Source organism: Salmo trutta, chromosome 18, assembly GCF_901001165.1.
Source record: "Salmo trutta chromosome 18, fSalTru1.1, whole genome shotgun sequence".
NCBI classification, from domain to species: Eukaryota; Metazoa; Chordata; class Actinopteri; order Salmoniformes; family Salmonidae; genus Salmo; species Salmo trutta.
Window position 1 is genome coordinate 10,141,186 of NC_042974.1, and position 27,956 is coordinate 10,169,141.

The following is a 27,956-nucleotide window of genomic DNA, read 5'->3' on the forward strand; positions in this document are numbered from 1 at the left end:
TCCATGTATACTGATGATTCAACCATATACGCATCAGCAACCACAGCTAATGAAGTCACTGAAACCCCTAAGAAAGAGTTGCAGTCAGTTTGGAATGGGTGTCCAGTTTAAACGGGTCCTGAACATCTCTAATACAACGAGCATTGTATGTGGTACAAATCATTCCCTAAGTTTTAGACCTCAGCTGAATCTGGTAATACTTGGTGTGGCTGTTGAACAAGTTGAGGAGACTAAATTACTTGGTGTTACCTTAGTTTCTCTTGGCTAAGAGTTAAGGAGAGACTGACTGCATCACTTCCTCTTTTTATAAGAAACATTGTGTTGAAAATTCCAAATTGTTTGCATAGTCAAATTACGCATAGCTCTGACACACACACACTTACCCCACCAGACATGCCACCAGGGGTCTTCTCATAGTCCCTGAATCCAGAACAAATTCAATAAAGTGTACATTTATATAGAGCCATTACTCCTCAAATAAACAGCAAACTTGGTTTCAAAAAACAGACAAAGCAACACCTCACGGCACAACACCTCTCCCCTACTTGACCTAGATATTTAGTGTATATGTATTGCTATGCAGGCCGTTTTTAAATGTATGGAGTTCTGTCCTTGAGCTGTTCTTGTCTATTCATGTATTATGTCATGTTTCATGTTGTGTGTGGACCCGAGGAAGAGTAGCTGCGGCTTTCGCCGGTTCACACTGAGCACGTGACAGACGTGACAGAGTCTGGAGACGCCGTGGAGAACGTTCTGCTGCCTGCAACATCCTCCAGCATGACCGGTTTGCTCAAAAAGATAAAGGGAACACTTAAACAACACATCCTAGATCTGAATGAAAGAAATAATCTTATTAAATACCTCACACCATGACTGACCCACCGCCAAACCGGTCATGCTGGAGGATGTTGCAGGCAGCAGAACGTTCTCCATGGCGTCTCCAGACTCTTGGTGTTCTCTGGCAAATGCCAAACGTCCTGCACGGTGTTGAGCTGTAAGCACAACCCCCACCTGTGGACGTCGGGCCCTCATACCACCCTCATGGAGTCTGTTTCTGACCGTTTGAGCAGACACATGCACATTTGTGGCCTGTTGGAGGTCATATTGCAGGGCTCTGGCAGTGCTTCTCCTGCTCCTCCTTGCACAAAGGCGGAGGTAGCGGTCCTGCTGCTGGGTTGTTGCCCTCCTACGGCCTCCTCCACGTCTCCTGATGTACTGGCCTGTCTCCTGGTAGTGCCTCCATGCTCTGGACACTACGCTGACAGACACAGAAAACGTTCTTGCCACAGCTCGCATTGATGTGCCATCCTGGATGAGCTGCACTACCTGAGCCACTTGTGTGGGTTGTAGACTCCGTCTCATGCTACCGCTAGAGTGAAAGCACCGCCAGCATTCAAAAGTGACCAAAACATCAGCCAGGAAGCATAGGAACTGAGAAGTGGTCTGTGGTCCCCACCTGCAAAACCACTCCTTTATTGGGGGTGTCTTGCTAATTGCCTATAATTTCCACCTGTTGTCTATTCCATTTGCACAACAGCATGTGAAATTTATTGTCAATCAGTGTTGCTTCCTAAGTGGACAGTTTGATTTCACAGAAGTTTGATTGACTTGGAGTTACATTGTGTTGTTTAAGTGTTCCCTTTATTTTTTTGAGCAGTGTATATATATATATATATATATACTGTTTTATACTGTATATTATACATATACACACACACAATATATATATTTGGCCCCCGAACTTTCTAGTATTTATTCTCATACACAGTATCTCACAAAAGTGAGTACACCCCTCACATTTTTGTAAATATTTGAGTATATCTTTTCATGTGACAACACTGAAGAAATTGCACTTCGCTACAATGTAAAGTAGTGAGTGTACAGCTTGTATAACAGTGTAAATTTGCTGTCCCCTCAAAATAACACAACACACAACCATTAATGTCTAAACCGCTGGCAACAAAAGTGAGTACACCCCAACAGTAGAGCCAACAAAGCTAACACTCAACCCCAGCCAGCATCAGAGAAACAACAACAAATGCCGCATTATGGGAACACGAAGAAACAGGCCTCATGATCGTCCCTTGTGAGGCCATCATTAACAAGCAGCTCTTAGAGGTTTACATTAGCCACTAAAGGAGGTTCTAAAAAGTGTCTGATCACTAGAAAAGTGGTCACAGGGTGGAAGGTGATGGTACATAGGGGTACCCTGACATAAAAATGTCAAACACAGGGGCCTCTGCAGGTTACTTACAGTCAGGGCCCAGTGCTGATTTAGGATCAGATCTCCCCTGTCCATGTATGGGGGATACCTAGTCAGTTGTACAACTGAATGCATTCAACTGAAATGTGTCTTCTGCATTTAACCCAACCCCTCAATCAGAGAGGTGCGGGGGGCTGCCATAGATTTTTACCTTGTCAGCTTAGGGATTCGATCCAGCAACCTTTCGGTTACGGGCCCAACACTAACCACTAGGCTGCCCCTCTAATCTTATTCATTACAATCTAAAAGGCAAAACTGATCCTAGATCAGCACTCATACTCTGAAACGCTTTGTGAATATGGGCCCTGGGCTCCACACTGTCTGTTGATCCCAATTCATTCCCTGCCAATCTTTACGTCCCTCTTGGCCCTGAGTAGGTCGTCACTAGTTAACACAGCCACAAAGTCATAATTGTTAAATGGTGCTGTGGCTGTGTTAACTTGTGACAAACCCCTAAGCAACCCTTCGATGTTAGCAGATCTGTAAGGTGTAAGCTCCACCTCTCCACAGCATACTTCCCCAATACCCTTTAGACCAGCAAACTTCTGGGGCCAAGAGAAGGGAATGAATTGGGATGGGCTGTGGCTGTCACTCACCACTTCTCGTTTCCGTTGTTGTCAACGTAGGGATATGGTTGGCTGAGGGATTTCATAACCCTACAAACACCCTGGCCTGAAGCAGTCAGTTTTCTAACAAACGCTGTGTCATTTAACAAACTTTTCTCACTTGATCCTTTGAAGAAAGAAAGCTTTCTTTAAAAACATGTTACTGAAAAACAAGCTTTCATTGTGACAGGACACACACTGCAGGTGCATGCGGTTGTAGAGTTCACGAGGTGGTCCTACATAACTGCCTTCACAACATTAACAGCCTATAGCCCTCTGTGGAACAGATTGGGTTTATTCACCCAAGTCAGGAACACGTTGATTCTGTGTAGTCCCTACACCACATCATTTGTCTGTTACCTAACTGAACAGTCAAGAGAAATACAAATATCACTTTAAAAATATAAGATTCAAATACCATAAAAAAACTGCTTAGTCTGGTTATCAAAAGGATGTCCTAAAACCCCCCTCATGGTAAATACAGTATATGTAAATGTTCTATGAGTGGTTTCTCTGACTTCGGATGAAAATGAGTTAGTCTTTGCTATCTGCGGCACACGAACAGCTGGGCAAATGGAACATTTCATTCCCCTAGACTAAAACAGGGGTTCCCTTTCCAGCATTGGGTAACATCCAGCGGCCCCCCGTGCGCACATGCACTGTTCATGAAACAAACTGTTCACACCACTCTTTGGTGGAGAGAATTTTGCAGGTTTAAAGCTCATTTCCTGCAGTTCTACACATTTTGTCATGGGGTGCAAAGAAAACGTATCAGTTTTAAAGCTAATTGTCTTGCAATTCTATACATTTTGCCGTGTATTGATGTGATATGTGACAAAAAAATGACTATGGGCAAAAAAAATGTTTACAATTTTTTTTTTTTTTTTTAGAGCTGACACGGACTACTTGATCTGGACACTTTTGACAAGTTACAAATAGCTCTCTAAGGTATGCAATGACTGACATGACAAGGGGACTGAGTACAACTGAATTGTACTATTACAACTTTCAAGAGTAAGTTTAAAGCCAGACTGAGTTCCTTTTATATAAAAAATATATATAATAACAGTGAACTAGAGAACGTCACCCAGTCAATACAGGAACACATTGGTTTGGTAAGACATCTGCCAGGACATTTACATCTGAATGAGGGAACAGAGTCCTGCCAGAAGGTACAGTATACCACCTCATGAGAGCGCCAATATGACGTCATATCATGATGATCGCACATCTGCCTGACTTGATCATGCCTGGGTTCAGGACGCTGAAATAACCGAGATCTTATAATGATCAGTGGTTATAATATTTTCCTGTGACAGCAATAATACAAAAACATATTGGTAAAATAAACATGTTTTATTTACAATTAAATTAACCATTGTATTGCAATAACAATCAGAAATACAGATTCTCTCCAAGTCAGAAATAAAAAGACATACAGGCAAATGTATATGTGCTTCCCAAATGGCACCTATCTAGTGAGTTACTTTTGACCAGGGTGAATAGCACTCTGGTCAAAAGTAGTGCACTCTATAGGGAATAGGGTGCCATTTCAGAAGCAGCCCTGGAATGAAATGTTCAAGCATAGTTCTGAAGACAAACCTTCCAAAAATAGGTACAAGGCAATAAATATTCAGTCACCTGGTGACTTAGGAAACAACAGGACTAACAGTCAGCCAAAACCAGACTATTCTGTGATAATAACAGACAAGTGAATACAGACGTAGGCTACATGACAGGGAAAGAATGAGCATGAAGGCGGCCAAGGTCTGAGTAAGAGGAAGCATCTAAATCTGATTTTCTACAAGTTAGGAAAAGCTCCAAATACACTAGGCCTGATTCCCAAACGGACCCCTAGACCCTACACACGAGATCTGAGGGTAAAGATTGGAAAATCTAGGGAGTAGGGATTAGGGGTTGTTTCTGGACAAGTCCTAGGAAATAGTTGGAGTTGAGAACGAGTAAATGGACAACCCCCTAACCTTGTCCCTAGGCTGCAGAGGACAACATCATGAACCAATCCAACATCAACCCACTAACCTTGTGCCTGGGCTGCAGAGGACAACATCATGAACCAATCCAACATCAACCCACTAACCTTGTCCCTAGGCTGCAGAGGACAACATCATGAACCAATCCAACATCAACCCACTAACCTTGTGCCTGGGCTGCAGAGGACAACATCATGAACCAATCCAACATCAACCCACTAACCTTGTCCCTAGGCTGCAGAGGACATCATGAACCAATCCAACATCAACCCACTAACCTTGTGCCTAGGCTGCAGAGGACAACATGGACCAATCCAACATAAACCCCTTGTGCCTATCCAAGGTCCTAAACGATATCATAACCGCCATCGATAAAAGACAGCACTGTGCAGCCGTCTTCATCGACCTGGCCAAGGCTTTCGACTCGGTCAATCACCGCATTCTTATCGGCAGACTCAACAGCCTTGGTTTCTCAAATGACTGCCTCGCCTGGTTCACCAACTACTTCTGAGATAGAGTTCAGTGTGTCAAATCGGAGGGCCTGTTGTCCGGACCTCTGGCAGTCTCTATGGGGGTGCCACAGGGTTCAATTCTCAGGCCGACTCTTCTCTGTATATATCAATGATGTCGATCTTGCTGCTGGTGAGTCTCTGATCCACCTCTACACAGATGACACCATTTTGTATACATTCGGCCCTTCTTTGGACACTGTTAAAAAAACCTCCAAACGAGCTTCAATGCCATACAACACTCCTACTGTGGCCTCCAACTGCTTTTAAATGCAAGTAAATCTAAATGCATGCTCTTCAACCGATCGCTGCCCACACCCGCCCGACCGACTAGCATCACTACTCTGGACGGTTGTGACTTAGAATATGTGGACAACTACAAATACCTAGGTGTCTGGTTAGACTGTAAACTCTCCTTCCAGACTCACATTAAGCATCTCCAGTCCAAAATTAAATCTAGAATCGGCTTCCTATTTCACAACAAAGCCTCCTTCACTCATGCTGCCAAACATACCCTCGTAAAACTGACCATCCTACCGATCCTTGCCATCGGTGATTTCATTTACAAAATAGCCTCCAACACTCTACTCAGCAAATTGGATGCAGTCTATCACAGTGCCATCCGTTTTGTCACCAAAGCCCCATATACTACCCACCATTGCGACCTGTATGCTCTCGTTGGCTGGCCCTCGCTTCATATTCGTCGCCAAACCCACTGGCTCCAGGTCATCTATAAGTCTTCGCTAGGTAAAGCCCGTTTTGCACCCCAGTATCTCTACTTGCACATCATCATCTGCACATCTATCATTCCAGTGTTAATGCTAAATTGTAATTATTTCACCTCTATGGCCTATTTATTGCCTTAACTCCCTAATCTTACTACATTTGCACACTCTGTTGTTTTTGTCGCACTGCTTTACTTTATCTTGGCCAGTTGTAAATGAGAACTTGTTCTCAACTGGCCTACCTGGTTAAATAAAGATTGGGATTGGGAATGTTGGTCCACATGAAACTAACACCCCTACATTTGTGCCTAAATTTGTGCCGTCTCATACACCGTAACACGCATATGAAGACTTCAACAGACACCTACACTATAAAACTGGCACCAGTACCAGAACCTTTTCATAAATGGCGGACAACAAATGTGTACTTTGAAAGTGTTCAACTATTACAAAACATAGGGATTGGGATAGCTATGTTGGAGTCATACCAACATCCCCTTTTCAATGGCAAAACAAATGTATTAATTAATCAGAGACAAGAGGCTGTCATTTCCAATAGTTTCTCCTTTTAAATGAGTTTAGGAAAAGACAGCAAATCAGGGATCAAATTAACACACACAATAACAATATCCCCATAAATTAACCAACAGAGTAAACTAGAGGCTTTAGCAATGACGGCCTACCCCGGTCAAACCCTAACCCGGAGGACGCTGGGCCAATTGTGCGCCGCCCTATGGGACTCCCAATCAATCACAGCCGGTTGTGATACAGCCTGGAATTGAACCAGGGTCTGTAGTGACACCTCTAGAACTGAGATGCAGTGCCTTAGACCGCTGTGCAACTCGGGAGCAAGGTGGAAGTACACTTAAACAATAAATAACAAGGACCAATGTTAGTCCCAAATGGCACCCTATCCTCTGTATAGTGCACTACTTTATACCAGGGCCCAAAGGGCTCTGGTCAAAAGTAGTGCACTACATAGGGAATAGGATACCATTTAGGGCACAAACAATGTAAAAAAATTTATCTAAAAATAAGAAGAAAAGGGAGGGTACCAGGATAGAAAAAAAAACGTTTTGTCACATACACCAGATAGTTGCAGTGAAATGTGTTGTTTTACATGGTCAGCCATAGTAGTACGGAGTTCCTGGGTTCTATAATTGCCATGGTGCCTAGTGGCAGCCTCGGCAGAGAACTCATGTACATATGTAATCATATTTAATATTTTGTACCAAGTTTTTAATTTTTCAATAGCTAAATGAATGCAGATCAAGTCTTGATATCATCAATTTGATTCATGCCCGTAAATTGTAGTAGTGTAAAGTACTTCAGTAAAAATACTTTAAAGTATTTCCTAAGTAGCTTTTTGGGGTATCTGTACTTTACTATTTATATTTTTGCCAACTTTTACATTTACTCCACTACATTCTTAAAGAACCCTACTGCCTCTGATCTGGCAGACTCACTAAACACACATGCTTCATTTGTAAATTATGTCTAAGTGTTAGAGTGTGCCCCTGGCTATCTGTAAATTAAAAGAAAATGGTGCCACCTGGTTTGCTTAATATAAGGAATTTGAAATGATTTATACTTTTAATACTTAAGTATATGTTAGCAATTACATTTAGTTTTGATATTTGAGGAAAAGTATTTAGTTCTAAATATACTTTAGTATTTTACTGGGTGATTTTTACTTGAGTCATTTTCTATTAAGGTATCTTTACTTTTACACAAGTATGATAATTGGGTACTTTTTCTACCACTAGGAAATGTATGAAAATCAACATTGTCAACAAGCTAGGTAATGCTAGCTAGCCGGTGTTTTCATTTGAATTACACCGATGACTCAGGGTAGCTTTTCACCAACGGTTGCTTTTCACCAACGGTGATTCAAGAGGCAGTGGGACAGCTTTTCATTACTCAGGATACTTCTGAAGAAATGACTGTACTCTGTGGGGATCTCAACCTTCATCACATAGTCCCAATACAGAGAATCTGCAGACGGCGGAGACGCCCTGATGACATGGAGCTGCCGGCCTACCTGCCCGCCTTTGGACATGCTGACCAGACCACCACCGCTGCTGACCATCTAGCTATGAGCTTCCAGATCCTCTCATGAGAGCAGCTGTCCATCTGGAGGTTTCAGGAAGCACTCAGACTTGACCCATCTACTGTTGTAGCCTATATCTGGACCCATTCTTTCTAAAATGATCTGCCGAAATTGTTGCAACCCCTATTACTAGCCTGTTCAACCTCTCTTTCGTGTCGTCTGTGATTCCCAAAGATTGGAAAGCAGCTGCGGTCATCCCCCTCTTCAAAGGGGGGGACACTCTTGACCCAAACTGCTACAGACCTATATCTATCCTACCCTGCCTTTCTAAGGTCTTCGAAAGCCAAGTCAACAAACAGATTACCGACCATTTTGAATCCCACCGCACCTTCTCCGCTATGCAATCTGGTTTCAGAGCTGGTCATGGGTGCACCTCAGCCACGCTCAAGGTCCTAAACAATATCTTAACCGCCATCGATAAGAAACAATACTGTGCAGCCGTATTCATTGACCTGGCCAAGGCTTTCCACTCTGTCAATCACCACATCCTCATCGGCAGACTCAATATTCTTGGTTTCTCAAATGATTGCCTCGCCTGGTTCACCAACAACTTCTCTGATAGAGTTCAGTGTGTGAAATCGGAGGGCCTGTTGTCCGGACCTCTGGCAGTCTCTATGGGGGTGCCACAGGGTTCAATTCTTGGGACTAACTCTTCTCTGTATACATCAATGATGTCGCTCTTGCTGCTGGTGAGTCTCTGATCCACCTCTACGCAGACGACACCATTCTGTATACTTCTGGCCCTTCTTTGGACACTGTGTTAACAACCCTCCAGACGAGCTTCAATGCCATACAACTCTCCTTACGTGGCCTCCAACTGCTCTTAAATACAAGTAAAATGAAATGCATGCTCTTCAACCGATCGCTGCCTGCACCTGCCCGCCCATCCAGCATCACTACTCTGGACGGTTCTGACTTAGAATATGTGGACAACTACAAATACCTAGGTGTCTGGTTGGACTGTAAACTCTCCTCCCAGATTCACATCAAACATCTCCAATCCAAAGTTAAATCTAGAATTGGCTTCCTATTTCGCAACAAAGCATCCTTCACTCATGCTGCCAAACATACCCTCGTAAAACTGACCATCCTACCGATCCTCGACTTCGGCGATGTAATTTACAAAATAGCCTCCAATACCCTACTCAATAAATTGGATGCAGTCTATCACAGTGCCATCCGTTTTGTCACCAAAGCCCCATATACTACCCACCACTGCGACCTGTACGCTCTCGTTGGCTGGCCCTCGCTTCATACTCGTTGCCAAACCCACTGGCTCCAGGTCATCTACAAGACCCTGCTAGGTAAAGTTCCCCCTTAGCTCGCTGGTCACCATAGCAGCACCCACCTGTAGCACGCGCTCCACAGGTATCTCTCACTGGTCACCCCCAAAGCCAATTCCTCCTTCGGCCGCCTCTCCTTCCAGTTCTCTGACTGGAACGAACTACAAAAATCTCTGAAACACGTATCTCCCTCACCAGCTGTCAGAGCAGCTCACAGATTACTGCACCTGTACATAGCCCATCTATAATTTAGCCCAAACAACTACCTCTTCCCCTACTGTATTTATTTATTTTGCTCCTTTGCACCCCATTATTTTTATTTCTACTTTGCACTTTCTTCCACTGCAAATCTACCATTCCAGTGTTTTACTTGCTATATTGTATGTACTTCGCCACCATGGCCTTTTTTTGCCTTTACCTCCCTTATCTCACCTCATTTGCTCACATTGTATATAGACTTATTTCTCTACTGTATGTTTGTTTTACTCCATGTGTAACTCTGTGTTGTTGTATGTGCCAAACTGCTTTGCTTTACCTTGGCCAGGTCGCAATTGTAAATGAGAACTTGTTTTCAGCTTGCCTACCTGGTAAAATAAAGGTGAAATAAAAACTCTAAATAAATGCTTGTTGGTTATTTTGCTTAACAAGCACTTTGGGATTCTGTCTAATGAAAAGCACTATCGAAGCTGAATAAATTATTATTCATTATAACTTCTCAATACCATGGGCCTCAACTACAGCACTGCCTCTACCAACCAACCTCAGGGGTGCATCAGTGATGCGAAACTTTCTGAACATCGATAGAACAGGGAATTGTGTCGGCTTTAGTCATTATTTTTATGACAGACAATCAGATCGGTTCTACACAAAACATTTCTATCTGAACAGACCCCAGCCCTGCGATCCTACACTTACATCAACACTTCTGTTTAGTACTGCGTAACTCACACTAAACGAATGAATCCTGTGTCCCAGTCTAGAAAACACAATGCAGACAACTCTCCCCCCCACACACACACAAACACGTCACATTATACTTTGGTTAGGAAGCAATAAACCTTCACTCAGTGAGATATAATAAACACTATATACACACACACACACCTCTGAATTATCATCCATCAAATTAACACGTTGGTCATATATTACGTAATGTATCCAATTGGTGTTGAAATAATATACCAGCTTGTTCCCCTCTCCAAGATACAGTATAAAGTCAAGTTTAGTGGGCATAAAGGTAAATATGCATACAGTCTAACGTCAAGTTCTCTTTTTATCACAAAAACTGTCCCAAATGGCATCCTATTCCCTATACACATAGTCATTTAGCAGATGCTCTTATCCAGAGCAACTTACAGAAGTTGAGTGCATACATCTTCATACTTTATCATACTGGACCCCCTGTGGGAATCGAACTCACAACCCTGGCATTGCAACAGGCATGGTGTACCAACTGAGCCACACGGGACAATAGTTCCATACTTTAAACCATTACCCCATAATGACGAAGTGAAAAGAGGATTTCAGAAATGCTTGCAAATGTATGAAACAAACAGAAAAACCTTATTTACACAAGTATTCAGACCCTTTGCTATCAGACTTGAAATTGAACTCCGGTGCATCCTGTTTCCATTGATCATCCTTGAGATGTTTCTACAACTTGGAGTCCACCTGTGGTAGAGTCAAATTGATTGGACATGATTTGGAAAGGCACACACTAGTCTATATAAGGTCCCACAGTTGACAGTGCAAGTCAGAGCAAAAACCAAGCCATGTTGTAGAAGGAATTGTCCTTAGGAGTTGATACAGGATTGTGCCAAGGCACAGATCTGGGGAAGGGTACCAAAAAATGTCTGCAGCATTGAAAGTCCCCAAGAACACAGTGCCCTCCATTATTCTTAAATGGAAGAACTTCCTAGAGCAATCAGGGGAGAAGGGCCTTGGTCAGAGAGGTGACCAAGAACCCAATGGTCACTCACACAGCTCCAGAGTTCCTCTGTGGCGATGGGAGAACCTTCCAGAAGAACAACCATTTCTGCAGCACTCCACCAATCAGGCCTTTAGGGTAGTGGCCAGACAGAAGCCACTCCTCAGTAAGAGGTACATGACAGCCCTCTTGGAGTTTCCCAAAAGGCACCTAAAGGACTCTCAGACCATGAGAAACAAGATTCTCTGGTCTGATGAAACCAAGATTGAACTCTTTGGCCTGAATGTCAAGCGTCACGTCTGGAGGAAACCTGGCACCATCGCTATGGTGAAGCATGGTGGTGGCAGCATCATGCTGTGGGGATGTTTTTCAGCGGTAGGGACTGGGAGACTAGTCAGGATCGAGGGAAAGATGAACAGAGCAAAGTACAGAGAGATCCTTGATGAAAACCTGCTCCAGAGCACTCAGGACTTCAGACTGGGGCAAAGGTTCACATTCTAACAGGAGAACGACCCTAAGCACACAGCCAAGACAATGCATGAGTGGCTTCAGGACAAGTCTCTTAATGTCCTTGAGGGACACAGCCAGAGCCTGGACTTGAACCCGATCTAACATCACTTGAGACCGTAAAGAAACTGTGCAGCAACACTCCTCATCCAACCTGACAGAGCTCGAGAGGATCTGCAGAGAAGAATGGGAGAAACTCCCTAAATACAGGAGTGGCAGGCTTGTAGTGTCATACCCAAGAAGATTCGAGGCTGTAATCTCTGCCAAAAATGCTTGAACAAAGTTCTGAGTAAAGGGTCTGAATTCTTTCAGTTTTTTTTATTTAGCAAAACATTCTAAAAATCTATTTTCATTGAGTAAGTATGGGGTATTGAGTGTAGGTTGATGAGGGGGGAAAAAACAATTTAATCCATTTTAGAAAATGGCTGTAAACGAAACAAAATGTCAAAAAAAATAAAGGAGTCTGAATACTTTCTAAAGGCACTGAATAGGGAATAAGGTGCACTTTGGGACACACTCAATTGTTAGGTCTTGGTTTGTGGAGAGGGTGAGAGGGCTAAATACATTAGCGCACACCACAGGAAAAACGTTTTACAACGGAAAACTATAACCAGCATTTCTTATTGGACAAGTTCAGGTAGTACCTCCTGTTTAAATCAGTTTTCTTCCGTTTGATACCCAATGAATAGGACCCTGCTGATCGCCAAGTCAGAGGTGTTAAGCCCCAGTAGTGTTGTAGACAGAGGTCTGACTCTCAGCCTAAACAGGCCTAGGATTGGAGAGGTGTCGCGCTCCAGGTGATCTGTCTCTTCCATGCCATGCAGGAGGAACCAATCTCAGGAGGAAGAGACGCTCTGCATCCATCGTGGGTAGTAGAAAGATTTCCCATGTTACTCCATCTTGGACATTTCATATTTTGTAGTCATGATTTCCTGGGTAAGGAACACAGTGAAAAAAAAATAAAAATATATATATATATATATATATATATATACTGCTCAAAAAAATAAAGGGAACACTTAAACAACACAATGTAACTCCAAGTCAATCACACTTCTGTGAAATCAAACTGTCCACTTAGGAAGCAACACTGATTGACAATAAATTTCACATGCTGTTGTGCAAATGGAATAGACAACAGGTGGAAATTATAGGCAATTAGCAAGACACCCCCAATAAAGGAGTGGTTCTGCAGGTGGGGACCACAGACCACTTCTCAGTTCCTATGCTTCCTGGCTGATGTTTTGGTCACTTTTGAATGCTGGCGGTGCCTTCACTCTAGTGGAAGCATGAGACGGAGTCTACAACCCAGACAAGTGGCTCAGGTAGTGCAGCTCATCCAGGATGGCACATCAATGCGAGCTGTGGCAAGAAGGTTTGCTGTGTCTGTCAGCGTAGTGTCCAGAGCATGGAGGCGCTACCAGGAGACAGGCCAGTACATCAGGAGACGTGGAGGAGGCCGTAGGAGGGCAACAACCCAGCAGCAGGACCGCTACCTCCGCCTTTGTGCAAGGAGGAGCAGGAGGAGCACTGCAAAATGACCTCCAGCAGGCCACAAATGTGCATGTGTCTGCTCAAACGGTCAGAAACAGACTCCATGAGGGTGGTATGAGGGACCCACGTCCACAGGTGGGGGTTGTGCTTACCTGAATCCGATTGAGCACATCTGGGACATCATGTCTCGCTCCATCCACCAACGCCACGTTGCACCACAGACTGTCCAGGAGTTGGCGGATGCTTTAGTCCAGGTCTGGGAGGAGATCCCTCAGGAGACCATCCGCCACCTCATCAGGAGCATGCCCAGGCGTTGTAGGGAGGTCATACAGGCACGTGGAGGCCACACACACTACTGAGCCTCATTTTGACTTGTTTTAAGGACATTACATCGAAGTTGGATCAGCCTGTAGTGTGGTTTTCCACTTTAATTTTAAGTGTGACTCCAAATCCAGACCTCCATGGGTTGATAAATTGGATTTTTATTGATTATTTTTGTGTGATTTTGTTGTCAGCACATTCAACTATGTAAAGAAAAAAGTATTTAATAAGATTATTTCATTCATTCATTCAGATCTAGGATGTGTTATTTTAGTGTTTCCTTTATTTTTTTGAGCAGTATATCTCTTTCTAATACCATAGTGGCTGTACATATAAAATTGCCTACTGAGAATTTAATAACATTATAGGAAATGCACAGTAAAATAAACCATATATACTGAGTTACAAAACATTACGGGAATTAGGGGAAACCTAGTCAGTTGTACAACTGAATGCATTGAACTGAAATGTGTCTTCTGCATTTAACCCAACCCCTCAGAGAGGTGGACAAGGCTGCCATAATCAACATCCACGGCGCCTGGGAAACAGTGGGTTGACTGCCTTGCTCATCTTTCACCTGATAGCACATGCCATGGAAAGAGCAGGAGTCCTTAATATTTTGTATCCTCAGTGTATTTTGCCATTGACAGAAATGACCCCGTGTTAAAAATATACACACCTCATCTGAATCAAGAAGGACAGGCAACGCTCTACAATGGAGGAAAAGAAGGAGAAAACATTTGTTTTTAATGACACCACCACCTAATAACGGAGACCACTTTAAACCTGGATTTCACAAACTCAGTCCTGGGGACCCCATATGGTGCAGGTTTTGGTTTTTACTCTAACACTACACAGCTGATTCAAATTATCAAAGCTTGGTGTTTAGTTGGTTATTTGAAACAGCTGTGTAGTGCTAGGGTAAAAACCAAAACATGCCCCCTTTGGGGTCCCGAGGACCGAGTTTGGAAAACTCTGCTATAAACACACCTGCAATTTTGGTGTTGATAAAAGTATTTATTGATAAGTGATGCTTACACGTCTGTTAGAGAGGTAGGAATGTTCTCTTCCACCCACTTCAAGTCTTCATCCTGGACAGGTGGGAAAGAGTGAAAATAAGAGAACTACTCAACGCTGCCCTCTGTTGTTTGAACTCAGATGTCATTCACTAGTCTAAAAATACTAAACAAAAACATAAAACGCAACAATTTTCCTGAGTTACAGGTCATATAAGGAAATCAGTCAATTTAAATAAATTCATTAGGCCCTAATCAATGGATTTTCACATGCCTGGGAAGGCATAAGCCCATCCAATTGGGAGCCAGGCCTACCCACTTGGGGGCCAGGCCCAGCCAACATGAATTCGTTTTTCCCCCACAAAAGGGCTTTATTACAGACAGAAATACTCCTCAGTTCATCAGCTGTCCGGGTGGCTTGTCTCAGACGATGCCGCAGGTGAAGAAGCCGGATGTGGAGGTCCTGGGCTGGTGTGGTTACACGTGGTCTGCGGTTGTGAGGCCGGATGGACATATTACCAAATTCTCTAAAATTACATTGGACGCGGCTTATGGTAGAGAAATTAACATTTAATTCTCTGCCAATAGCTCTGGTGGTCATTCCTGCAGTCAGCATACCAATTGCACGCTTCCTCAAAACTTGAGACATCTGTGGCATTGTGTTGTGACAAAACTGCACATTTTAGTGGCCTTTTATTGTCCCCAGCACAAGGGGCACCTGTGTAATGATTATGCTGTTTAATCAGCTTCTTGATATGCCACACCTGTCAGGTGGATGTATTATCTTGGCTAAGGAGAAATGCTCACAAACAGGGATGGAAACAAATTTGTGCACAAAATTTGAGAGAAGCTTTGAGAGAAACATGAGACTAACACTTTACATGTTGCGTTTATATTTGTGTTCAGTATATACAGTAGATGGTTATTTGTTCTGCTGGTAGGGGGCTTGAATTGCATCACAGGTCAGAGCAAACATTTGAGTGTCAGTTACCTGAAAGTCAAACTTTATTGACTGATAGAAAAGGTTGGCTTGTTGGTATGCTGTATTTCTATGTGGAGATGTTGTGTTCATATTGATTGGATAATTGGAAACGGACTTAATTCCCTGAGGGAACAAATCAAGTTGTATTAATTGAATTGAAGGTTTGATACTAACCGGGTTAGATCCTGAAGGCTTGGCTGAGCCGTTCGTCTCACTCTTAAAATTCGAGGCTCTCAGCTTTATGCCATCAGCTGTGTGTGTGTTTAGAGAAACACGGAGAGAACGATCACCAAGGTTCAAACACATGATCACTAAAGTTAGACAAAAACAGACTACATGTACAGTACCTAAATTAGCTGACACCAGGAACTCCTCAATCTCCTCATCGTCAGAGTCATCCATCAGTGGAGTGAACGCATATCTGAGGAGAACAAAGGAAGAGTTAAAAATTATGAACAGTTATAAAGCCTTAAAAATTGTTATGAAGCTCCAGAACATTTAGAGAAAGGCTGTGTAAGTTTGTGTTTCCTCTGAAGCTTTGAAGAGTGGTAAGCTGAGGCACTTTCTCCCTGACTGACTGTTGGTAGTTTGATATGTCAACATATTGCCATTGATAAATCTACAGCACACTCAACAAGGTAGCTAAGGTGCAGGATGTAGACAATGGTCTCCGCACACTTAGATCAAAGCACATTTCACTAATATAATAGACAGGTCAATCATCAAAGCTGGGTAGTGCGTACGGCCCAGTACATCACTAGGGCCAAGCTTCCTGCCATCCAGGACGTCTGTACCAGGTGGTGTCAGAGGAAGGCCCTAAAAATGGTCAAAGACTCCAGCCACCCTAGTCATAGACTGTTTTCTCTGCTACCGCACAGCAAGCGGTACCGGAGTGCCAAGTCTAGGTCCAAGAGGGTTCTAAACAGCTTCTACCCCCAAGCCATAAGACTCCTGAACATCTAGTGAAATGGCTACCCCCCAATAAAATTTGATTTGACGTTCTCCATAACACTGTCCACATATAGTAGGATGACACACACGTTTGATATTACTGTCCTAGTGGGAACCTAAAATGTACTTCCACTCAAAATCCCATTTTCCCTAACCCTGAAAATAGACTTTATCCTTTTTTACTATCCTTGTGGGGAATTCCAGTACCCACGAGGATAGCCAAACACACACACACCATGTAACCTCACCTCTGGTTGTTAGCAGAGGGTCTCCATAAGAACATGATAACCAGCAGTATGATGGAGAACAGGAACCTCCAGAAGGCATCATCTACCCACAGCTCCAACCAGTCCTGTTATATGGAATAATACAAACAATATGTCAGCCATGATACTGTTCAATACATGACCCAATATGGCTGTCTTGAGCTGGCATTTTTTACAATACGTTGATTCAATACTGTTGATTCAAGGTCTTAAGTCCTGAACAGTGAAAATCATGTTTTCATCAAATTGAATCATATTTGGATGAAACCAGTACCAGTTCAAAGAAAAGTGACCCAAGTATGAAGAATGACTGTAGCTGGTACATTGATAAAGTTTGATCATGAAGTTACTGGTCCCCTCGAGCTGTGTCAAGTCCCTGGATTCAGGAGGCAGGCATGAACAAGGATTTACTTGTAGCTTTATGCAACATCATATGAATCTGGAAATGTAATACACCAATGGTAGCATCTTATCTTCACCAATTTAAACATGTACTGCCTTAAAAATGGCATCACGTGCGTCTACACCTTGCTTTGTTTACAAACTAGTGGGTTGTGGGTTCGATTCCCACGGGGGACCAGTACGGAGGAAAGTATGAAAATGTATGCACTCACTACTGTAAGTGGCTCTGGATAAGAGAGTCTGCTAAATGACAAATGTCAATGAAAATCTTAAGCAGAATACTGGTAACCTTTCATCTGTGGTGTGACTGACAGTTACAGCTGGTCAAGCTACAGCTGGTCAAGCTACAGCTCGCATTGAGGCAAATAACACTGAAACATGCATGAGAGCACCAGCTGTTCCGGATGACTGTGTGATCACGCTCTACGCAGCCGATGTGAGTAAGACCTTTAAACAGGTCAACATTCACAAGGCCGCAGGGCCAGACGGATTACCAGGACGTGTACTGCGAGCATGCGCTGACCAACTGGCAAGTGACTTCACTGACATTTTCAACATCTCACTGTCTGAGTCTGCAATACCAACATGTTTCAAGCAGACCACCATAGTCCCTGTGCCCAAGAAAACTAAGGTAACCTGCCTAAATGACTACCAACCCATAGCACTCACATCTGTAGCCATGAAGTGCTTCGAAAGGCTGGTCATGTCTCACAACACCACTATCCCAGAAACCCTAGACCCACTCCAATTTGCATACCGCCCCAACGGATCCACAGATGATGCAATCTCTTATTGCACTCCAAACTGCCCTTTCCCACCTGGACAATAGTAACACCTATGTGAGAATGATATTCATTGACTACAGCTCAGCATTCAACACCATAGTGCCCTCAAAGCTCATCAATAAGCTAAGGACCCTGGGACTAAACACCTCCCTCTGCAACTGGATCCTGGACTTACTGAAGGGCCGCCCCCAGGTGGTAAAGGTAGGTAATGACACATCTGCTATGCTGATTCTCAACACAGGGGCCCCTCAAGGGTGCGTGCTCAGTCCCCTCCTGTACTCCCTGTTCACTCATGAATGCACGGCCAGGCGCGACTCCAACACCATCATTCATTTTGCCGATGACACAACAGTGTTAGGGCTGATCACCGACAACACAGCCTATAAGGAGGAGGTCAGAGACCTGGCCGTGCGGTGCCAGGACAACAACCTCTCCCTCAACGTAATCAAAACAAAGGAGATAATTGTGGACTACAGGAAAGAGGACCGAGCACGCCCCCAATCTCATCGACGGTGCTGTAGTGGAACAGGTTGGGAGCTTCAAGTTCCTTGGTGTCCACATCATCAAACATGGTCCAAGCACGCCGAGACAGTCGTGAAGAGGGCACGACAAAACCTATTCCCCCTCAGGAGAGACTGAAAAGATTTGGCATGGGTCCTCAGAGCCACCATTGAGAGCATCCTGACTGGTTGCATAACTGTCTGGTACGGCAACTGCTCAGCCTCCGACCGCAAGGCACCAGAGGGTAGTGCGAATGGCCCAGTACATCACTGGGGCCAAGCTTCCTACTATCCAGGACCTCTATACAAGGTGGTGTCAGAGGAAGGCCCTAAAAATTGTCAAAAACTCCAGCCACCCTCTCTGCTACCGCATGGCAAGCGGTACCGGAGCGCCAAGTCTAGTTCCAAGAAGCTTCTAAACAGCCATAAGACTCCTGAACATCTAATCAAATGGCTACCCAGACTATTTGCATTGCCTGGAACCTTTAAGAAATGCACAGAGCAGTCAAACTTGATATCACACAACTGGACCATTTGCTGCCATTACAAGAAGACATACTCACAGATTGACAGTCGGCTAGTCTGAATTTTTTCGTCGTCCACACCATGAAAATGATTGAAGCTGAAGGTGGGGAAAAAAATACAACAAAAACTGCATCAGACCATTTCCATTCAATTGTGAGACTAATTCTGAAGAGTTTGGCAACACTTTCTATGAAGTAGGCTACATACGTATACCGCTTTATAACGTTGCTCATAATGCCTTATACAGTAATAATGTGTTATGATACTCATGAACTATAAAAACAAATCATCTTCCTGGCTGTACTCACCTATAATGGCGAAGATGAGTGTGTTTGTGAAATGTCTGTAGAGAGACAGCTTCACTGGGTTTCTCCTCAGTTTCAGTGTCTTTATAGTGTGAGCCAGGCTCACAAATATGTTAGGAGGCAGTCAAGGAAACAGCAGCTGGGCTTCACAGTATGTAACTAACAGACCTAATGAATGAGACTGAATCATGGAAGAACCTAGCAAAAATCAGCAGGGATGATAACATGCAAGGTGTACACATGATGCCCCAGGCAGAGATAGGGGCCAAGGGCAAGGCTCAGACTACTAGATCTCTACTATCAGACCTCCAGGTTAGCTAGCTGTGCGTTAGCTACTGTGCGTTAGCTAGCTGTGCGTTAGCTAGCTGTGCGTTAGCTAGCTGTGCGTTAGCTAGCTGTGCGTTAGCTAGCTGTGCGTTAGCTAGCTGTGCGTTAGCTAGCTGTGCGTTAGCTAGCTGTGCAAGAATAGATTATTTGCCCTCATGCAGAGACCCTTTGGATTGGCCCAGGGAGGGATGGTGTAGCCCTGGGTAGGGACCATGGATAGGGGGGGGGGCTCCAGGGGACAGAGTAGCCCAAGGCTCAGGCTGAGGACCAGAGAAGCCCCGGTAGGGACCAAAGATAAGGGGACAGAGTAGCCTCAAACAGGGCTACCAGCACACAAAAGGATATCCACCAGCAGAGAGAAGAGTCAAGCAGAGCCAGAGGAATGTTGGCCAAGAGAGCCAGGTCAGAGTCTTTCGCCTGAGAGAGGAAGAAAGGAGAAAGGGATGGAGAGAGACATGTTAGACAGACAGGTGGGAATAATAGGGGGGAAGAAAGAGAGTAGACAGAAGGAGAAGAAAGTGATGGAGAGTGCGTGGGGGAGAGAAAAATAACAGCAGTAACCAAAGAAAATCACCTAGTGAAACATAATTTAATATAAGTTTACAACCCAAACTGTACAAGATACATTATAACCCCAGCATCTAGACTATCAGTGAGAATCATTAGTAAGCGATACAAAAAGGTGTCATTCTGTAACACTGATAGACAAGTGATACAGCCAAGTAGGCCATTAAGTTATAATAGACCACTAGAGGTGCATTATGGGGTAATTATTCTAAATAAGGAAGGATATGAACCAGATGATACAGAAGTCCATCAATGCTAGAACAATGTCTGTGATGAGGGCGGGGCCATTGTCACGAACCTTTAGTGAATACATACACACGTATTGAACATAATTCCCATAACCCACACATTAGAAAAACAGCACGCCATCTAGAAATTAAGGTTCACATTCAAAATGGAAGCTCACCGGAGGTAAGCAAGCTCAGGAATACGCCTTACCCCAGTGATCCTAAGCACACCTTCGATGGCAGCAAAGGCAAAGTACAGCACACCTAGTCCCACCACTCTGTGCATCACTGTACCCAGTCGAGGTCTGATGGGAAACGCACACAACGCAGGAAAAATGACTAAATACATACAGCACGATAACGTCACTGGGGTCACCTATCAAAGGACAGGGAGTAAGAGTGTGTGACGACCTTTATTTTCTCAACTTACTTGACTATACCATATCCCAGACTGACGATGATGACCAGCAGCCGTGCCAGGGTTCTCTTCAGGGCAGAGATGAGCTCAGCAAAGATCAACAGGCCTGGAGCTAAAAATAACATCCACATTGGAATTAATTCTCTCTCACACGAGACAGAAAAACTCTCTCTTGCTCAGAATAACAACACTCCCTAAATCTCCCCCTTGGCCCTAAGCCTGCGATGTTTGCAAACCTGTAAGGTAGAATTAATATGGTGGACTCTCCACCACTATACTGCTGATACCTATTCAGACCCTTCAGATCTGCCAACATTGAAAGGTTAGAGCCAAGGGGTAGGGAGGGAATTGGGACCAGATCAATGTGATCCGATCCACCATGCTACTATACAGAGGATCTTAGTACTTTCTTTAAACCAGTCAGACAACAGAGTTAGGTGTAATAGTAGTGTAGACTTACAAGCTGCCCCGACACCGTTGGTGTTCTCGTACTCAGCACAGAACACAGCCTTCTCCACCATGCCCAGAAAGATGACTCCAGCTATCCAGAACTGGATCCTCAGTAAGTCCTTCCAGTAGCAGGCAGCCCACAGGAACCAGAGTAACGCATACAGGATGTACACTGTACACATCACCATGTAGAACTGAGAAAGAGACAGAAAGGTTGAGAGTGAGACAGAAATATATTGGTTCTTCCAGTAGCAGGCTGGAGACATGAACCAGAGTAACACGCACACCATACAGGATGTACACATCACCATGTGGAACTGAGATGTGTGTTAAAACAAAATAACACACAAGGTATTTTTCAGAACAAACCACAAGGTCCTGTATGGTTCAGTTAGCAGAGCATGGCACTAGCAACCCCAGGATTGTGTGCTTGAATCCCACAGATGCTTTGGATGAAAGTCTGCTAAATGGCATATATTATTACATGAAGGCAACACAAAACAGGCGTCTGATATCTTTGACAATGATTAACCCTACAATGTATATGTGGCTAGGGACAAGCACTGGAAATTAGCGTGAGCTAAAATGTCATGGTGCAATGCATCCCACTGTTGATTATTAAATGTGTCACTGACTATGTTTAATTGTATGTATACTCACGATCATGAGAGGCCATTCCGTGATGGAGATGTAGCCGTGAGTTCCTTTCATTACAACGTTGACTGGAAATATAAAGAGTATACATCAGCTATCCATAACACAATAATTAGCAATATACAATAAACTTCCTGTGGCGTACTGCACTAGCATCGAATAGTCCCAGCGATATGCAACTTTTCAGGGAAGTCAGGAACCAATACACGCAGTCAGTTAGGAACGCAAAGGCTAACTTTTTCAAACAGAAATTTGCATCCTGTAGCTCTAACTCCAAAAAGTTTTGGGACACTACAGTCCATGGAGAATAAGAGCACCTCCTCTCAGCTACCCACTGCACTGAGGCTAGGAAACACTGACCACCGATAAATCCACGATAATTTCAATAAGCATTTCTCTACGGCTGGCCATGTTTTCCTCCTGGCTACCCCAAACCCGGCCAACAGCTCCGCAACCCCGCAGCTACTTGCCCGAGCCTCCCCAGCATCTCCTTCAACCAAATCCAGATAGCAGATGTTGTGAAAGAGCTGCAAAACCTGGACCCGTACAAATCAGCTGGGCTAGACAATCTGGACCCTCTCTTTCTAAAATTATTCGCCGCCATTGTTGCAACCCCTATTACCAGTCTGTTCATCCTCTCTTTCGTATCGTCCGAGATCCCTAAAGATTGGAAAGCTGCCGCGGTAATCCCCCTCTTCAAAGGGGATGACACTCTAGACCCAAACTGTTAATGACCTATATCCATCTTGCCTTGCCTTTCTTTAGTCTTTGAAAGCCAAGTTAATAAACAGATCAGACCATTTCAAATCCCACCATACCTCCTCCACTGTGCAATCCGGTTTCAGAGCTGGTCATGGGTGCACCTCAGCCACGCTCAAGGTACTAAACGATATCATAACCGCCATCGATAAAAGACAGTACTGTGCAGCCGTCTTCATCGACCTGGCCAAGGCTTTCGACTCTGTCAATCACCGTATTCTTATCAGCAGACTCAATAGCCTTGGTTTCTCAAATGACTGCCTCACCAACTACTTCTCAGAGTTCAATGTGTCAAATCAGAGGGCCTGTTGTCCGGACCTCTGGCAGTCTCTATGGGGGTACCACAGGGTTCAATTCTCGGGCCAACTCCTTTCTCTGTATACATTAACGATGTCACTCTTGCTGCGGGTGATTCCCTGATCCACCGCTATGCAGACGACACCATTCTGTATATATCTGGCCCTTCTTTGGACACTGTTAACAAACCTCCAAAACGAGCTTCAATGCCATACAACACTCCTTCTGTGGCCTCCAACTGCTCTTAAACGCTAGTAAAACTAAATACATATTTTTCAACCGATCGCTGCCCGCACCCGCCCGCCCGACTAGCATCACTACTCTGAACGGTTCTGACTTAGAATATTTTAACAATTACAAATACTTAGGTGTCTGGCTGGACTGTAAACTCTCCTTCCAGACTCATATTAAACATCTCCAATCCAAAATTAAATATAGAACGGGCTTCCTATTTCACAACAAAGCCTCCTTCACTCACGCCGCCAAACATACCCTCGTAAAACTGACTATCCTACTGATCCTCAACTTCGGTGATGTCATTTACAAATTAGCCTTCAACACTCTACTCAGCAAACTGGATGCAGTCCATCACAGTGCCATCCGTTGTCACCATAGCCCCATATACCACCCACCACTGTGACCTGTATGCTCTCGTCGGCTGGCCCTCGCTTCATATTCGTCGCCAGACCCACTGGCTCCAGGTCATCTATAAGTCTTTGCTAGGTAAAGCTCCGCCTTATCTCAGCTCACTGGTCACGATAACACCACCCACACGTAGCATGCAGGCATATCTTACTGGTCATCCCCTAAGCCAACACCTCTTCTGGAACGAATCGCAAAAAAATGTAATACAAAAAAAATATCGCTGAAGTTGGATACTTGTAACTCCCTCACTAACTTATACATCAGCTATCTGAGCAGCTAACCGATCGCTGCAGCTGTACACAGCCCATCTGTAAATAGCCCATCCAATCTACCTACCTCATCCCCATATTGTTTTTATTTACTTTTTTTGCACACCAGTATTTCTACTTGCACATCATCATCTGCACATCTATCACTCCAGTGTCAATTTGCTAAATTGTAATTACTTTGCTACTATGACCTATTTATTGCCTTACCTCCTCACGCCATTTGCACACACTGTATATATACTATTGTGATTTTGACTGTATGTTTGTTTATTCCATGTGTAACTCTGTGTTGTTGTTTGTGTCGCACTGCTTTACTTTATCTTGGCCAAGTCGCAGTCGTAAATGAGAAGTTGTTCTCAACTGGCCTACCTGGTTAAATAAAAGTGAAATATTATTATATATTTTTTTAAATACAACATGGAGCAATGTGATCAAAATGGTACAGTAGCCAATGCACTGTCCTTTATTTCATTTTAATTAGTATTTAGGCTGCCTAAAGAAACTTAATTTTCTTCTTGGTAAGCCTCAAAAGCAAGTTTAACATTCCAAGTATTCAATAACTGGGTCATGTTCATTAGGGTAGATCACCGTAAAAATGTTGCAGAGTCCAGCTAGTGCCTTCCCGTTACAGTCAATTCTCTTGTTAGTTCTGGTGGTCCCTCCCTGTTTCAGTCTGTATTCTTCCGTCTGGTTCCTGATGACCACAACCCAGTTGAGGTGCATTGGGGTTAATGTAGTGAACCCACCTGTTAGATTCCAGTTGGCTTCCTGTTTGTTAGACTTAATCACCACCACCAGCAGATAGGGGCCGTCCTTCCACGTGGTGGCGATGACGTCATGTTTAAGCGACACACTGCCGTTCTTCACACCGCCGACTTTGTCGTACTCCTCCATCGTCCACCTCGTGTAGTTTTCATCTGAGCCCTGGGTAGGATTGAACCAACATTTGTTTTGAAAGGGGGTTATATGCATTATGCAATGAAGAACACAGGAAGTAATGAGAATGTGAAAAGTGATAGTCTGGTTCCAGATCTCTTTGTGCATGGTTCCAGATCTCTTTGTGCATGCTATATATGGCCAACTCCTATGGTCATTGACAACAACCTTAGCAACTTGCAATGTAGCCGAAAGTAAGTTTGTGTGTGTAAAAAAAATAAAAAATATATGCATCATCATAGTGAAACATCATGACCCCATCGTAGCACCTCACCGGTGCTGCTCCTTCCATGGGCGGGACAACTGGCCGTGGTTCTGCCTTAGCTTTCTAAAACAAACAAAGTTGTCATACAGTAAGTTGTCAGTAAGTCAAACGCAAAGTTCCAAAACAAATTAGGCGACCAGAATATTTCGTTTTCACACTTTCCCATTCAGCACAGTTTCAGCTACTATGGAAGAGGAGTAACCAGGCCAGCTCAGTAGTGTGAAAAGCACTGTAATGTAATGGAACTCATGTATGTAACCTATAAGCCCTTACATTTAGCATTGGGAAGTATCGCAGGTCATTGTTGCAGGTCAAGGGCTTGTGCTTGTGCTCAATGCATTCCCCTTGTCCTAGAGGGTTAGGATCCATACTCTGTCCTCGACTCAGTGGCGTCCTCTCATACATTTCCTTTAAAGTAATGATATATATTCATATTCCATGTTTCACATCTATTTAATACATAAAATATTAAACCATATTTATTAGTAGTTGAATGTAGGGATACATACATTTCCTATGAGGAATGACGGGATTTAAAAATAACTCCTACAGTTAGTATAGTCAACTGGTAATTCACACCAACTGTCAAAATGTGGCACTACCATAGGAATTCTAAACAAAGAGTCATTACGAAAATGTTCAAGGTATTGATAATGAAAGATGACTACGGCAAACTCACTTTCTGCTCCACGCCCATATATGTCAGCCAATAGACATTAAATAGCCTATAACTTAGTACTAGTCAATTACTGTAATTACTACCTGTACTTTACTTACCTCAATATTATTGAACTCGTTGTGACAGGGATAGTATTTCAAGTACCATTGAATGGTAAAAGTAATCTCCTCTGGACAACCAAAGGACACAACTAAAAGAGAAACAATAAATTGGTGTTACTGAGGTAATTCTTTGGGCGCTTTCATATCCCTTCTGTGAGCCGGATCCTGGAAGTGCTTGGTACTCCGTCTGAAACAAATCCTGGACCTGCTAATCTTACCTTTCAATTTGATATCAGTGTCTTTATACATGGATTTCCTCAAAAGCAATGGTCTTGAGGTCTGAGAAGAAGAGGAAACAGTGTTTACATTAGTTAGATAAACTGAGTGATAGGCCTACACTAGAGTCAGGTCTGATTAATGCCAGCATTGGAACAAAACACAGGCACTGGTCTGATGACCTATGTATCCAGCCTCTCAGAGTAGGAGTGATGACTTAAGATCAGATCGCAATGAATGAGATTAAAAGGGCGGGGTACCTGATCCTAGATCAGCACTCATTCCTACTCAGACACTTTATATGGGCCCTGGTGACCATTATTGGGAGTCCCTAGGCAGGCAATGGCAGCTCTCACATTACTATGCAACAGGATATGGTGGTGGACAGACATCTGACCACCTCCATGGAAAATTGGGTCTACGTCCCAATTAACCTACCTATCCTTCCTCCTAAAGTGTGCACTTGTTCACTTCACTGACTTGAAAGCAAATGACTGGTAGACACGATGTTTGTCTTACCCCTTCAATTCATTGGACATTGTAACGTTAGCTATATAGTTACTACAGCAATAGACTTCTGGCATAGCCTAGTTAGCTACGTGTTCTAATCTGGACATTAGCTAGCTAAATGGTTGTTAGACTTCTCTTATATCGGGGTTAAATTGCAGGCAATGATCTAGCCCAGTACAGGACAGTGGTCTCTCTGTCTGATGTTTGTTTACATACCGCTAACGATCTATGTGACGTTAGCCGATCTAGGTTAGGCACCTAGCTATGTTTGGGCAGTACATTAAGAAAACATTTGGGGTAACGTTGTATCTATGGTCTAAACTAAAACAGCTTGCATAATTGTCCGAGGTAGCATGGTATATCATTCAAAGAATATTCCCAAACCAACTAACGTTAGCTAACTAGTTATCTAGCATATGCTCACTAACCAGATAGCTAACGGTGCATAGGCAGTACAATGGCTTGTGCAAATCGATAGCCTGAATATGTTCAGGAAAATGCATTATCAATCAATACTGTTAATGTTCAATTTTATGAACACAAAAGCTGGCTCGCTAGATTGCTAGCCTAATGCTAGGACGAATGAATCGCACTGCTGTTCTTGCTAGTTAGCTCGAATGCTAACGTTAGCTTGACAGCTAGCTAAATTGAATATTTTAATACTCACATTGACAACTGTAATACTCCATTGTCCCGGTTCTGGTGCTGCCATGACCCCGCTATTTACATCGCCTAATAAAAGGATTCCTGTCAAAAGAAGGAGCCAGGGTTTGACTGAGCTAGCCTTGCTGTTCCACGTCCTCACCCGTACAGAAGCAGCCATGTTTTCAGTAGCTCTAGTGTTGCGTGGCTGGCTGGCCAACTCACCTGAGTGGAAAACGTCACACACTTGGGTATCTTTGAGTTTTTACTTTTTGGTGACGCTTGCAAGCCGAAGAACACCATCCCAACCTGAAGCACAGGGGTGGCAGCATCATGTTGTGGGGGTGCTTTGCTGCAGGAGGGACAATATTTGCTAGGGATACAGTGATTTAATTTGTGAGCAAAGCTTATCTCATTGGAAATGCTGTATACTATAAGAGAGATGTGCAAATGTAGAATATCTTATGTACATCTCTTGCACACTGATAGCTAGTGGTAACCATTTGAGGTATAAATATCCACCGGAA

General features: G+C 43.7%; 1 protein-coding gene and 1 long non-coding RNA gene across 6 annotated transcripts; both read right to left on the reverse strand.

The window, feature by feature from the left end:
- Nucleotides 1–385: 385 nt before the first annotated feature.
- Nucleotides 386–27,634, reverse strand: LOC115152819 (transmembrane protein 87A). Of its 5 annotated transcripts, none has more exons than XM_029697665.1 (19): nucleotides 27,455–27,634; nucleotides 26,280–26,340; nucleotides 26,059–26,150; nucleotides 25,555–25,689; nucleotides 25,291–25,344; nucleotides 24,827–25,004; nucleotides 22,117–22,178; nucleotides 21,467–21,650; nucleotides 21,019–21,118; nucleotides 20,800–20,893; nucleotides 20,588–20,659; nucleotides 19,471–19,579; nucleotides 19,201–19,259; nucleotides 16,933–17,036; nucleotides 16,081–16,154; nucleotides 15,908–15,984; nucleotides 14,774–14,826; nucleotides 14,415–14,445; nucleotides 386–420 (listed from the first exon to the last, which is right to left on the reverse strand). In XM_029697665.1, exons 1-19 carry the CDS (start codon nucleotides 27,608–27,610, stop codon nucleotides 412–414), a joined length of 1,704 nt encoding a protein of 567 aa, XP_029553525.1. In that variant the 5' UTR covers nucleotides 27,611–27,634; the 3' UTR covers nucleotides 386–411. The 5 variants fall into 5 exon arrangements, with proteins under 5 accessions (XP_029553525.1, XP_029553524.1, XP_029553523.1 ...); XM_029697664.1 differs by lacking the exons at nucleotides 386–420; nucleotides 20,588–20,659 and adding exons at nucleotides 12,211–12,852; nucleotides 20,140–20,211; XM_029697663.1 differs by lacking the exon at nucleotides 386–420 and adding an exon at nucleotides 12,211–12,852.
- LOC115152820 (uncharacterized) lies at nucleotides 4,206–5,280 on the reverse strand. The gene is made up of 2 exons (XR_003867586.1): nucleotides 4,967–5,280; nucleotides 4,206–4,850 (listed from the first exon to the last, which is right to left on the reverse strand). It is a non-coding gene; the product is annotated as an uncharacterized LOC115152820 (long non-coding RNA).
- Nucleotides 27,635–27,956: the final 322 nt, after the last annotated feature.

Excerpts from the sequence above, each read along its gene's own strand:
- LOC115152819 (XM_029697662.1), bottom strand. The coding sequence starts at position 27,610 with ATGGCTGCTTCTGTACGGGTGAGGACGTGGAACAGCAAGGCTAGCTCA. Across the intron at positions 25,345-25,554 it reads GATACTTCCCAATGCTAAAT|AAAGCTAAGGCAGAACCACG; the intron begins GTAAGGGCTTAT and ends TGTTTGTTTTAG. Across the intron at positions 21,119-21,466 it reads CAACGGTGTCGGGGCAGCTT|CTCCAGGCCTGTTGATCTTT; the intron begins GTAAGTCTACAC and ends TGTTATTTTTAG.